General features: G+C 36.9%; 2 protein-coding genes and 1 non-coding gene across 4 annotated transcripts; 2 read left to right on the top strand and 1 right to left on the bottom strand.

Moving 5' to 3' along the window:
- Positions 1-523: 523 nt before the first annotated feature.
- On the bottom strand, positions 524-595 carry TRNAT-CGU. Its single transcript has one exon. It is a non-coding gene; the product is annotated as a tRNA-Thr (tRNA).
- Positions 596-701: 106 nt separating this feature from the next.
- Positions 702-5151, top strand: LOC113275792 (asparagine synthetase domain-containing protein 1-like). The gene is made up of 14 exons (XM_026525358.1): positions 702-826; positions 933-1248; positions 1688-1881; positions 1982-2117; positions 2318-2506; positions 2639-2736; positions 2995-3109; positions 3236-3341; positions 3445-3538; positions 3750-3925; positions 4150-4249; positions 4331-4447; positions 4617-4673; positions 4839-5151. Exons 1-14 carry the CDS (start codon positions 731-733, stop codon positions 4947-4949), a joined length of 1905 nt encoding a protein of 634 aa, XP_026381143.1. The 5' UTR covers positions 702-730; the 3' UTR covers positions 4950-5151.
- A 195-nt stretch (positions 5152-5346) lies between these two features.
- Positions 5347-11701, top strand: LOC113275793 (cell division control protein 48 homolog B-like). Of its 2 annotated transcripts, none has more exons than XM_026525360.1 (14): positions 5347-5628; positions 6163-6251; positions 7359-7517; positions 7620-7664; positions 7746-7801; positions 7901-8050; positions 8155-8262; positions 8524-8623; positions 8781-9065; positions 9154-9323; positions 10000-10128; positions 10519-10606; positions 10754-10831; positions 11079-11701. In XM_026525360.1, the coding sequence occupies exons 3-14, from the start codon at positions 7365-7367 to the stop codon at positions 11532-11534; spliced, it is 1818 nt and encodes a 605-aa protein (XP_026381145.1). In that variant the 5' UTR covers positions 5347-5628; positions 6163-6251; positions 7359-7364; the 3' UTR covers positions 11535-11701. The 2 variants fall into 2 exon arrangements, with proteins under 2 accessions (XP_026381145.1, XP_026381144.1); XM_026525359.1 differs by having other exon boundaries at positions 6112-6251.
- Positions 11702-13443: the final 1742 nt, after the last annotated feature.

Below are 13443 nucleotides of genomic sequence, written 5' to 3'. Positions count from 1 at the left end.
CCAAGAGGCTTACCAGTGAAATCATGCTATAGATGCTGTAGTATTCTTTTGAAGACAGAATACTATGTACTTTTTTTACCAGTGAATACTATATACTATATCCTTGCCAAATGAAGCGGCCAAGTCCTGCCATAAAACCAACACTTTCGAAGACAGGAACTGATGTCCAGAAACAAGAAATTGCATGTGTCGAACCAGAAATAACTTAGACCTCATTGTGCTCCAACGCATTGGTCACATTAAAAATATTGACTTTATACAGCAGGCAAGACCAGCATTCAGAAGATAATCTTAAAAACTGCACTTCAGATGGTAACTCGTGATATATCTTCATCGATATCACTTTCCTTACGATACTACCCTGAAAGACAACATTTTTCTTTTCTGTGTTTTACTAGCTAGATTCATCCATAAGCCATAATAACTCCACCAACTAGCAGTTTGACGTGATGATACCATGTTGAGACACTAATAGAAGAAACACTGTAAAAAAAAAAAAAAAAAAGAAGTGGTAAAAGAACCTAGCTCCCGGTGAGGATCGAACTCACGACCTTTCCCTTACGAAGGGAACGCACTACCACTATGCTACGGAAGCGGTTGCTGTATTAGGCTAACTAAAATTTAGTCCCTAAAATCTCAAAGGACTTCAGAGGAATAAAGCCTTAAGGATTTCTTTTCAACTCAACACAGATTTTCGCGTAAAATTACAGACCAAAGACTAGAGCCAGAGATGTGCGGAATCGCTCTCATCATATCTGGTGTCCGAATCGATTTGTCATCCTTACTTCCAGATGTTGCATCTCAACTTACTGAAGCTGTGAAACCAGTAAGTCAATTTTGCCTTCAGTTTTTTTAGCTCTCTAATGAATTTAGGTAAACTTCATCTAATCTTCTTCATATGGTTAAAGCAAAGAACTTGATTATGCATGCAGGCGGAGCATTCAAAAATTTCAGTCGAGGGTCTTAAAGAAGCTCTTCAAAGAAGGGGTCCTGATCACTTAGGAAGCAAGAAGTTATTTCTTCAAATAAAAAATGAATCTTTTCTGAATGTAGAACAAGTAACTGAAATGGTTATGTCTACTGATACAATCATCACTTCATCGTATGATCTGAAACAAGATAATGGCATAGACGGGATCAATTCAGTGGCAGAACTGGATTTTATGGGGGCAGAATTACAGCTTAGAGGAATAAGTCCTGTTTTTCAGCCTTTGGTGGATGCTTCTGGAAATATCCTGGTATATAATGGTACTACTAAACATTACTTTTAATGTGTAATTGTCTCTATTTGTTTCGTCTCCATGACTTTGTAACACTGTTACAGCATTTTATGATTGTCTTTTTGTAATGTGAAGGTTGATTTGAATGTGAAAATCTTTTGAAATTGGCAATTTTCTTTCTTTTATGGTCACATTCATTAATGCACTTGAGCTTCTGCAGTGTTGCTTATTTAATCTTGAGATTCTGTGGTGTTTGCTCGGTGAAGGCTTATGGATGATTTAGAAAGCTTAATTTGGCAAAATCTTTTATGTTTAGGGTTACATGTATGATTAGAAAATAAGTTATAGTAGCTTGCTTAGATAAACGGGATAATGTGCTCCAGTTTGTTGTCTTGGTAATGTAATTTGTTAAAATGCTCATAAAATTTGACACATAACAGCATCTAATTTCGAAGATCTATTTGTAGGTGAAATATTTGGGGGGCTATATGTTGATAATGATTGCAATGATGCCGAGATTCTTGTTCGTGCTCTCGGGAAGTGCTGTTCGTGCACCTACCAGGAACGCAAGAGTGCATGCTGTTGTGTTGAGAAGGAAGAGATTTCCGTACCACAGCTTCTTTCAACAATAAGAGGGCCATGGGGATTAATCTATTGGCAGGTACATCTACTTGGTCAGATAAGTTTTTTCTTTGTTATGATATCAAATGATTTGAAAATTTCTATTCTAGAATGTATTTCCATTAATTTATGGAACGCAGGATAGATCAAAAACCTTATGGTTTGGTCGGGACGCATTTGGGAGGCGGAGTCTCCTGGTTCATTGGCCAACTTTGGATGACCCTCGGTTAATGTTATCTTCCGTATCTCCATCTTCAGATACTAATGAAAATTTTGGTAGGTGGTGGATGCTATTAACTCTAACTCCTCCCCGTACATTGTATTCTTTTATCTCCTCTAATTGTGCATTTCCTTGCCCATTTAGTTATACTTAACATATGTAAAGATCATAAAATACTCATGGCAAGTTCTTACAAATGATAACTGGTAGTCTCAATTTGTTACTTTGTAAACTGACACCCTTAAATTGGATGCAGATTCTGGAGCAGAAGATTTGGTGAGTGGCATTAACTTCTGGGAGGAGCTTTCTTGTGGGATATATAGCATATGCTTCAATGCTTCAGAAACAAAAGAATGCTTAGTTGGTGAAGTCAAGAAGCATGAATGGACTGACCCCCTTCTAAGTGAACTGATTAAGTGGGAGAGAAGTGATGTAGAACCCAAAGGTGCGTCCATACCTAGAAATTGGGAGATACTTTATTATTTAAGTAATCAAGTTTCAAGATTCACCTTAAACTTGGGTTGAGAATTTGGGGAATCTGAGAGAATTGCCTGACTGTAGCTTTCGCTTTGTTCAGGGATCATTCCACCTTCAGTTTCACTGCCAGTGCAAAAGGTGCTTAATGTTCTCAGAGAGTCTGTCATGCGGCGTACCATTCTAAACACAGTGTTTCAGGTATGAAACGTAACTCATTCGTATTTCTGATTCTGTTATCTGCTCTATTTTATAGTTCAGTCACTCTAATACTATATTTGTTTTCCCTGATGACTGCCTAATTTCATTCAAATACTGTAGAAAAATTCCTATGCATTTATGGAATACTTTGACAAAGAGTTGATGAGATTTACGATTTGTCGATTATCTTTTTCTTTTTAGTTTACTCTTAGAAGAAACTTTCGTGATAAAGATAACTGATTATGAATTAATGTGCAGGAAATTAAACATGAAACCCGAGTAGAGACCTTTGTTCCGATAGCAGTTCTGTTTTCTGGTGGAATAGATTCAATGATACTCGCAGCATTATTGGATCAATGCCTAGATCCCAGCTGTAGGTTAAAACCAACTAGATTATTGCAAGCAAGGCTTGTCATTTAATTTTTCTCCAAATTCATGTATCATGCTGTATGTGCATTTCTCTTCACTGCTATTGTAGTTAATGAAATTTTGTTGATAGATGACATCGATCTGCTAAACGTGAGCTTTGATGGCCAGTCTGCTCCAGATAGAATATCGTCCAGGGCAGGAGTGAAGGAACTTCAGAGAATTGCACCTTCCCGAAGGTTGTTTAATTGATTCCTCCCCTAATACTTACTTTGCCTTTTTGCATGGAACATTATTCTACCATTTCAGTGCGACAATTGAATTGCATGGTTGGCTTTTCAGGTGGAACCTTGTGGAGATAGATCATGAATTGTCAAACTTGATCTGCGAAACAAAGCATGTCATGTCACTCATATATCCGTCTAATACATACATGGTAGGATTATATACAATCTTGTTTTTTTGAATACATATACAATCAAGTACCATCTAAAGCAATCATTTAATAAGTAAATAAGTAAATAACAGTGTCTTGCTATTAATGAAGTGAAACTTTCAAACTTGATAATGCTCCAAGAACACACTTCATACTGACACATTCTTCTACGAAAATTAGCTTAAGCTAAACCTCGCCCTTTATGTTGTAGGACCTGAACATCGGAATAGCATTATGGTTAGCAGCTGGTGGTGATGGTTGGGTAGAGAAAGACAACCATCATCGTGTGAAGTACAAGTCTGAAGCCAAAATTCTCCTTGTTGGTTCTGGTGCTGACGAGCAATGTGCTGGGTATAGTAGATACAGGACTAAATATCGATCAGGAGGGTATGCCTACTTTTATTGAAATGTTGTCCTACTTTTATTGATGTTTGTTACCTGTATGATTGGCGTTTGTAGATTTTTGCGATATGCCTTTTCTACCCTTATGAACTGCAAAATGACTGTTACTTATGATTATGGAAACCTTCATCAGTCGTTTATGGCACTTGTGTTTCTTGTTCAATGTAAAATGTTTTACTCATTCTGTTTGGTTTATATAATATCCGCAGCTGGCTTGGGTTGCACAAAGAAATGAAGTTAGATATGCAGAGAATTTGGAAAAGAAATCTGGGAAGGGATGACAGATGCATATCTGACAATGGAAAAGAGGTATTGTTAAAACACGTAGTTCTTTTCCCAACTTGTTTTCAGATGTTTCATGGTCTGATTTTGCTTTGTAATCTTATTTAGGCTAGATTTCCGTTTTTGGACGAGGATGTTATCAAGACTCTATTAGAGATTCCACTATGGGAAGTTGCTGACCTAGAACAGGCAGCCGGAAAAGGTGATAAGAAGATTCTAAGAGAGGTACATGTTCCCCCTCTATTGGTTAGTGTTAAACATGCTTTATTAGTTTTCATCCTTTCAGAACATTTTCACAGAAGCTAGTGACCCTTCTCAAATGAAGTGCATGTAAGAGAGTCAGCTAGCTATCCTGATTAACTGATTTGCTCTTTATTAACTTGATTTTTTGAAGGTTGCACAGCTGTTGGGTTTAGAAGCAGCAGCCTTTCTCCCCAAGAGAGCAATCCAGGTACATTTTCTCTTTCTGTATTAAACGACAATAAGTAAAAGAAGTTCTTATTCGCGGTCAAGAAAGATGATGAATAAGAGTTGATCAAGTGGTTGTAAATATGTACCAGTACCGCACTGTTGCTTATTTGGTTAACCGATGTACCTTCTCCTTCTTCTCATGCAGTTTGGTTCGAGAATAGCAAGGGAATCAAATAGGAAGAACTTTGGGAGCAACCGTGCTGCAAATCAGGCATCTGCAGGGAGTGTTGTAATCCACAATCCATCAACAAAATAGCATGAAAATGGCGTTTTTCAGGATAGCACAGTGGAGTATGTTGGTCGACTTCCCAAATGAAGAAGATAAGACGTTTCGGTTTAACTTGTTCAAAACATATGTATTCCTTGAACAGTCCTGAAAAGAGGATTGATGTAAAACATGGTGTTCCAAGAGTTTCTGTTTCTGTAGGATAGTTTTTGTCAAGCTAAACAAATTTCAGCCACGACTCGAAGAGTTCACTCAAGGTGGAATCTAGTGCAATTTTGTTTACACACCTTCTGTATAACCGTGTTCTTTTTCTTACTAATTACTTTGAGGCATAATGCTGTCTCTAAGATGGCATATTTGGCATCCGTTTATGTACATTTTTGTAATATGGCTTGGAGGTGGGTGCTCATTTAGTTTCACCGTGAAAACTTTTTCCTCCAATTCAACATGCGATGAAAATTCAACCAGGAATAGTATCTCAGAAACGAAGTCGGTGGTAAAGGCCTGTATGAACGCTGGTAAGTTTTCAGGACAAAGAGTCAAATGACGTAAATACCCCTTCTTTTTTTCCTTTTTAAAATAAATGTTTTAGGGGTTCAATTTCAAATTTTGCGGCGATTTTTCGTACTACCAAACTCAGTTCAGCTGATTTGGATTCATAAGTTTTGAGGTGTCTAAAGCTCAAACCTTCAGCCAAAACTTCGGCAAGGTAAGTTGGATCATTTATGTTAAGCTGTACCTGTAATTTGTTTCTTGATGCATGTTTAATGTTTGGTTTTGGGCCTCTAAATTAAATACTCTCTGTGTCGACAGCGTACTGCTTTGCTTCACTTTGAACTTCAACTGTTTGACAATATACCCGAGAGAAACAATTTCTTTCTACTTTCAAGAAAATTCATGTTTCGATCATTTTGGTTCTGTGGGTTACAATGTGTTGTATCATTCGACTATTAAGTTCATTTTTAGAGTTACACAACGAGACAAGTTCCGAATTTTATTTTTGTGGTGTTTTAATAATCTAGAGCAGTTTTTCTGTATGAAATAACTTCAATCAATGAACACTATTTATAGATAGTTTTTGTTTCGTTCTCGTTCGATGGAAATACTTATGTGGTAGATGACACCAATTTTTCGAACTATTTTATTGATTACCTATGAAGATTTCCAATTCTTTCACATATGTTGCGTCCAGGACATGTGTGTCTCACCAATCAAAGTTTTTTTGTTGCCGCAATTTACTTAGTCAACGAGGTCACGGAAGCTTTCGCTTTAAGCTTGCATCGGATAAAGATCCTAGCCCTGCTCCAGAACTTGTACATGAAAGTGTAGTTGGTAAGTTATTCCCTTGCCTCCAGAACTCATTTGTGTATATGCATATATTTTTAGGGTAAAGTTATAATGAAGCATGTTTATTATCAGCTGAATAACCTTAGTTATTGTTGTTTTTGCAAAGAAAACATATATTCATCACAGAAGACAGTTACACCATTGCACACTTACAGAACTGATACAAAAAAAGAGAGGAGAGGAGGATTATGCATCTAAAAATCGAGATTACATCTCTTTGCAGCATGCTTAGCGAAAGCATAGGCAACCGCAACCCTATTATACCTTAACATGACTGCATTTCCAGCTGTTTACATGACCTAGACAGATATTTTTACCACTTGAACATACAAAATGAAGGCATAGACTTTGATCTTTAATAGCTTCTACAATTGCTACCGCTGTTTTATCACTTAGTAACAGCATTGAATTGATCAAGAATCGTTACAAAGCTCCTAGTAAAGTCAGGGGTTCTGCCTGGCCTACATATTAGGCTGATGCTCTATTAGCTCTTGCTCTTAGGTTTTGTCATATACCATCAATGATGATTTTAAATAGCATACTTTGCGTTTCTATTAATAGAATCATCAATTAAGAACAATTAAGATACTATTTGTGTTGGTTTGATGAATTAGATTCCTGTTACTATTGATATGTTTTATTAGATAATGCGGTGGATCTGCTGCAGGATTGCAATTTTTTATTATTATTTTTTTAATAATCATGAGAAAGTTGTTTTGTGGTCTGATGTTGTCAATCCAATTCAGATGTTAGTTGTCTGTTTCTGAATAATGATTTGTGTGTAGCACTTGTCTGGGGCTAGTCAGTAGATAGTCGTTAGGTGCATTTTAAATTCTACCATCCGGTAAAAAAAATCTTATGGCGGTTCCAATTTCTTTTCTTTTCTTGATGGGATATAGTGGCTAAACTTTAAAGATTAGTAAAATGAAAAACCTTCTATCAATCAAACAACCGTTAGACTTCAAAAGTGTAACAAGCAATATGTTTAGGTGTGAATAACCATCTCACTTTTATCAGACTTTACTGGGCTTTGGTGTGTTATGTTCTTCTAGATAATAATCATTTCCCTTTCTATTGATTGTTGGATTTTAGGGTTCAATGGAAAGTACTAGCAGTAGTAATGATGTCAGAAACAATCAATGGAAGGCTGAAGAAGCCATTGCTGGAAATGCTCAAGCACTTGAAGCTCTTAGAGAACTCATCATCTACCCAATGCATTATTCTCAGGAGGCTCAAAAACTCGGTCTTAAAGTAAGATATTTCTTTTCTCATTTGATGTCAACTCAAATTTCACATTATTGAATAAAGAAGACCTTGATTCTTGAAAGATTAATTTCATTTTCTGAATTGCAGTGGCGGAGAGGATTACTCTTGTATGGTCCACCTGGTACCGGAAAGGTATTCAAATTCTGTGTTTACTACGAAACTGTGTTTGCCTATTGGGTAATTTTATGAATTCGGTTTTGTTCCTTGTTGCAGACAAGTTTGGTCCGTGCTGTTGTTAGAGAATGTGACGCTCATTTGGTTTTGATCAGGTACAATATTTTAATAGTTGGGATTGACATGAACTGGGTTACAGTCAATTACTGTTAATGAATTGTGTTTGATGTGTTTTTTTGGTTGTGTATCTGCAGTCTTCACACTGTTCACAGACCATACGCTGGTGAAAGTGAGAAAATCCTGCGTGAAGCTTTTGCAGAAGCATCATCTAAGGCAACTTTAAGCAAGCCATCAGTTATATTTATCGATGAAATTGATGCGCTGTGTCCTCGTCGTGACTCAAGGTATATTACACGGTTTAATTGTAGATTATAGAAACCTTAAGGGTGAAAAGGAATCATATTAATCTTTACATGGTATTGCATATTATAATAATTATTTTATGCAGGAGAGAGCAGGATGCGCGCTTAGCTTCTCAACTTTTTACATTGATGGATTCCCTTAAACCCTCACAAACATCTACTTCTCAAGTTTTTGTTGTGGCGTCAACAAACAGGTTAGATAGATAGTTCTACAACCAAAAACAGTTGTCTTGTATTTCTTCTGTAGTTCAGTTTGCACGGAATTTTCCTATATGCTAAATTGATTAAGTTCATGCAAAATGGGTCATTTATGTGATACTTTTAGGAGTGTTCCCATATGCCAAATTACCAAATTTTAGGGTTCATTTTGCCTGTTTCATATATAATCATCTTCGAATTTGTTCGTCAAATAATTATTAAATGACTGATTAACATTACCTGTTTTGGTACTTCAGAGTGGATGCAATTGATCCAGCACTAAGAAGGTCAGGGCGTTTTGATGCTGAAATTGAAGTTACAACACCTACCGAAGAGGAGCGCTTTCAAATCCTCCAGGTATGTAGATACTAAGGTCTAGTTAAATGATTTCTTAGTACCATGCTTGTTACTTAACAGTAGGTTCACGCAAATGAAAATTTATGCCCTTGATAGATACTCTTGTAGACTAGTATTTGTACGGACCCTGTAATAATGTTTTTGTAATACTTTTCAGCTTTACTCAAAAAAGCTTCCACTGGACTCCAGTGTCGACCTGCAAGCCATAGCTGCATGGTGCAATGGATACGTTGGAGCAGATTTAGAAGCTTTGTGTCGGGAAGCTGCAATGTCCGCAGTTAGGAGATCATCAGACACAAGCAAAGATGGTTTAATATCTAGCTTAACACTGGACGACTGGAACCATGCAAGATCAGTGGTCGGTCCAAGCATAACAAGAGGTGTTACGGTCGAAATCCCTAAGGTGTCGTGGGATGATATTGGAGGTCTAAACGATTTAAAGGTCTATTGTTACTATCTTTCTCTGTCGCGCTACTGAAAACCTAACTACCTGACTTCTAACTTCTTTCCAATAATTGCAATGAAAACAGAAAAAACTTCAGCAAGCGGTTGAGTGGCCTATTAAACATGCTGAGGCATTTGAGAGGTTGGCAATATCACCAGTACGTGGGGTTCTTCTACATGGACCTCCTGGATGCTCAAAGACTACCCTCGCCAAGGCTGCCGCGCATGCTGCTCAAGCTTCATTTTTCTCTTTGAGGTTGATTTTCTTCCCCTTTGGCTTGATAATATAAAATGGATGAGGATATAGGATTGTATGTCTCATGTGAATGGTTGGAGGATGGTTCACCAATGACCGATTGTTGCATGCCTTTAAACACTTAAGGAAGTCCAAACAGACACTACAACCCAGGGAGTCCTTAAAACACATCCTAGGTCAAAGCATAAGTTTGTGAAAAGTTCTGTATGTCAGAGCCACATTTGGTTCTGGGGTCCCTTTGTGTATTAGTACTCTTTGTGTTGATTTACCTTTAGCTTTATAAAAGATAATTATCCACTATTAGTCAGTAAATATGGATTGGCTTGAAGCCTTGGATTACTTTGTGTTGTGGACCGCCAAAGTTAAATTCCTTGCTTCGCCCTAACTTGAACTGTAAGAAATCTTCCAGAAGTAATATAAGTTCAGTCTCAGTTCCTCCTATGCACGTCATAAAACTTCAATTTCATTGGGATCTCTTGAAATTGGAGATCAGATATGTGATGATATTTTCTCAACCAAATTGTAGCATCGTTTGTTTTTGAATCCTCTTAGAAGTAATATAGCTGAAAATCGTATTTACTGTACATTGCTTCCTTTGCTAACCTTGTAACTTTTCTAATTTGTAATGCTTTATATGGAGAACTCATGTTCTTGATATATATATACTATGTCGCAGTGGTGCAGAATTATATTCGATGTATGTTGGAGAAGGAGAAGCTTTATTACGGAATACATTTCAAAGGGCTAGACTTGCAGCACCTAGTATAATATTCTTCGATGAGGCTGATGTGGTTGCTAGCAAGCGGTAAGTATTTGACATTGTTTGGTTTAGCAAATTTTTTGAACTTTCTTATCTGGTAGGACTTACCTGTGGCTATAGGTTTAGTAATTTGTAGGAGTGGTTGGATCATCAAGATTCAATCTGTATTCATGGTCTAACTCCTAGTACACGAGCTTCACAATCAAATATTTATCTTGTACCATCAATAATTTTCTTATTTGTAGCTTCAATATATTCCAAAACTAATAGTACGGACAATTGGTGCTGTCAAATCTGTACTTTGTAGGTTTCTTCGCGAAAATGTAATCTATCTTGCAGAAGTTCATTTCTTCACATGTTTTTGAGTTTCTTATCTATTACATTTACATCGTGTTTTTTGCTTAACCATTACGTTATGACTTCAACAAATGGCAGAAGTGATAGCTCAAGCAACAGCGCTGCTATTGGTGAGAGACTTCTATCTACTTTGCTAACTGAAATGGATGGCTTAGAACAGGCTAAGGTAAGTAGTCAAGATCATATAGCATACACTCAAGTGTAGGATACAGCTGATAGGGAATCATATAAAGAGAGAAATTCAGTAACTTTGGCAGTTCTGTATGCACCTCCCTCCTCTCTGAATTTTGTTCTCGCATCCCTCTGTCTACAGGGAATTCTTGTATTGGCTGCTACAAATCGTCCACATGCTATTGATGCTGCACTCATGCGGCCTGGTCGCTTTGATTTGGTATGGTTGCCACGATTCTTTTTTTCTATGTAGCGAACTTTGTTGGCAGGAAAACTGGACAAAATATAAAGGCTACTTGTACACCATTGTGAATTTATGTGGTTAATCAAATAACTACTCATTCTTCATCTTATAAATGAGTCCTAAAATCATAAAATGATTCACAGTATAAATAATAGCAAACAGGATCAGTTTCTGCTTCTGTTTACCCCACTTCTCATTTACGTTAGTTCATCTGAATCTGCAGGTTCTTTATGTACCACCACCTGATCTAGAAGCTCGCCATGAGATATTGCGGGTGCATACCCGTAATATGAAGGTTAGCGATGATGTTGATCTTAGACAGGTTGCAGAAGAGACCGATCTTTTCACTGGTGCTGAACTGGAAGGCCTTTGTAGAGAAGCTGGAATGGTAGCTCTTAGAGAAGATATCACCGCAGCAGTAGCTCTCAATCGTCATTTCCAAACAGTGAAGGAATCATTAAAACCTGCATTAACTAGAGAAGCAGTCGATAAGTACGCCTCTTTTAAGAAGAACCCTTATTCTAAGTCGATAAAGGAATGCAGACTGAACCAGAAGCAGCAGCAGACAAGCAAGTTTCCAGAAAACCTAATGAGTCAATTAAAAGTTGGGGCAATAACCTTTGTACTAGTATATGTTGGTTGCCGTTTTCTGAAAAGCAGATCGTACATGAAAATATAGTTCCCGTCAAGTGAGCACAAGCAAAAAGATTATTGGCTGTATAGCTTGTACTCAAGTAATCTTTGTTTCAGGTTCTGATTGACTGTGCGCATTTTTATTTGAATTAAAGGTCAATGGGAGCGTAATGTGGGCATGTTTCTAAAGTGCTCATGTGACATTCAATCTTAGGTGGTATATGTTCGGCACACTTTAGGTGTGTCAATGAAGTGAAGTCATGAAATGGTGACGACAGTCGACATATGAGAGTCAAGGCTGGCAGGGGTAGGAAGTACTACTAAATACTGTTGCCACGTGGTTTTTATTGAGATTGACATGTGGAGGTTAGACTTGTCTCTCTGAAAACAGTAGCTTTTGACTTGGTAGTGTGTCACTTTCCAGTTAAGTCCTAAGTATAGGATTTTACGACAGGCAGACATTGATTCTGTTGAGTGGGATCTTTACATGACGGTTCCATTAACCTAGAAAGATTCTGCCGCATGACAAAATCTAAGATTTTAATCGACAATGAAGTTCATTCAAACTTTAAAAAAATATTCGGTAAGGTTAAATTTAAAAAGTGATAGTAATTTTTTTCAAGAAAAAAAAAAATTATTAAATTTATGCGAACAAGAGAAATTTTTTGCGACAATTCAATTTGTAGAATCTTATTCAATGTTTGGAGGTTAAGTCTAATTACACATGTTTAACTACTAAGCACAATAACTGAACTGATTTAGTTATTGCTTTGGCTCGTGCAATGATCAGACAACTCTTGGCATTGCTGTTTTGAAAATTCAGATTCTCTTTGTTTATGGGACTCGAATATAATTTGGGCAATTTAACAAAGTGTCCAGCTTCCTACCATATATTTAATAAACCGGCCAAAAAATTTAAATCTTTTATAAAGTGGCCTTTCTGTTAGATATAACACCTGGTCCCACCAAAATGGTCCACCAAGCTGACTTAGTCAATCATGGGGCTTAAAATTACCACTACATCCTCACCCTTATGTTATCGATTCTTTTTTTCATTCATTTCTTCTTGTTTATGTTTGTCTCTCTCTGTATCTCAATTCTTCTCATCGAACTCGGATGATTGATGAAAATAGAAGTGATCTCACAAGCAGTCAATACCGAAGATGTGGTTATTAGTGAAGAAGAAGAAGAATGGTTTATTAGTGATATTTGACAATTTTAAAGTTTTTAGGGTTTTGCTGGATGCAGCAGCGAAGCTGAAGTACAAATCGAAGATGAAGTTGAAATCGGGGATGAAGAAATCAAAATCCAGGTAAGAATTTTAGAACCCACACGTTAATTAACTTAGTCTTTAATGAAAACACATGTTTGGATGGTGAAATCAATTGATTTCGATTGTTTGAATTCTAGGGTTTGGGGCTCTTTCCTTTTCTTTTTTTTTTTGTTTAATCAATTGACTTAATTTGCAGTTGTGATTGAATCATCGATGTAGAGAAGAACAAAGAGGAAGAATGAGTCTTGGCTGAAGAGAAATCAAGAAGAGAAAAATGCAGGATCGTGTTCGAAGATAAGAAGAAGCTGTGAATGTTGATTTCCATGGGTTTTTGATGAACTAGGAAGTTAGGGTTTGTCGAGATGATGTGAAATGGAATATATATAAGACATGAAAGAAATTGGGGAGATTGACAAAAATCAGGGTTTGAAGTGCAGTTCAAGTAGTTGTTGAGTATCTGTGACAGATTTGAAGCAATGGGTTTGTTCTTGAATTCAAATTGACAAGTATTAAGATATTTTGATGTTCTGCTGCTTTAGTTTATGATGAGCAGGTGTTGGTAGTCACTGGCAAGGATGTAAAATGGATAGTTGTTAACCAAGCAATAACCAGGTTATGAAAAGTTGCTTGAGTTGAGCTCAAGTTGTGAGTAGTTTTGATCTGAGATGATAACTCATGTGGT

This window comes from Papaver somniferum, chromosome 4 (genome assembly GCF_003573695.1).
Source record: "Papaver somniferum cultivar HN1 chromosome 4, ASM357369v1, whole genome shotgun sequence".
NCBI classification, from domain to species: domain Eukaryota; kingdom Viridiplantae; phylum Streptophyta; class Magnoliopsida; order Ranunculales; family Papaveraceae; genus Papaver; species Papaver somniferum.
Note: the sequence above shows the minus strand (reverse complement) of the source record. Positions and strands in the feature narration are given on the sequence as shown.

What these genes read in the sequence shown, in the direction of transcription:
- LOC113275792 (XM_026525358.1), top strand. Translation starts at nt 731, where the DNA reads ATGTGCGGAATCGCTCTCATCATATCTGGTGTCCGAATCGATTTGTCA. An exon ending in GGGGATTAATCTATTGGCAG is followed by an intron (nt 1,882 to 1,981) that starts GTACATCTACTT and finishes TATGGAACGCAG; the next exon opens with GATAGATCAAAAACCTTATG. An exon ending in ATCCGTCTAATACATACATG is followed by an intron (nt 3,539 to 3,749) that starts GTAGGATTATAT and finishes TTTATGTTGTAG; the next exon opens with GACCTGAACATCGGAATAGC.
- LOC113275793 (XM_026525360.1), top strand. Translation starts at nt 7,365, where the DNA reads ATGGAAAGTACTAGCAGTAGTAATGATGTCAGAAACAATCAATGGAAG. An exon ending in CTCAAAAACTCGGTCTTAAA is followed by an intron (nt 7,518 to 7,619) that starts GTAAGATATTTC and finishes TCTGAATTGCAG; the next exon opens with TGGCGGAGAGGATTACTCTT. An exon ending in TGTCCTCGTCGTGACTCAAG is followed by an intron (nt 8,051 to 8,154) that starts GTATATTACACG and finishes TATTTTATGCAG; the next exon opens with GAGAGAGCAGGATGCGCGCT.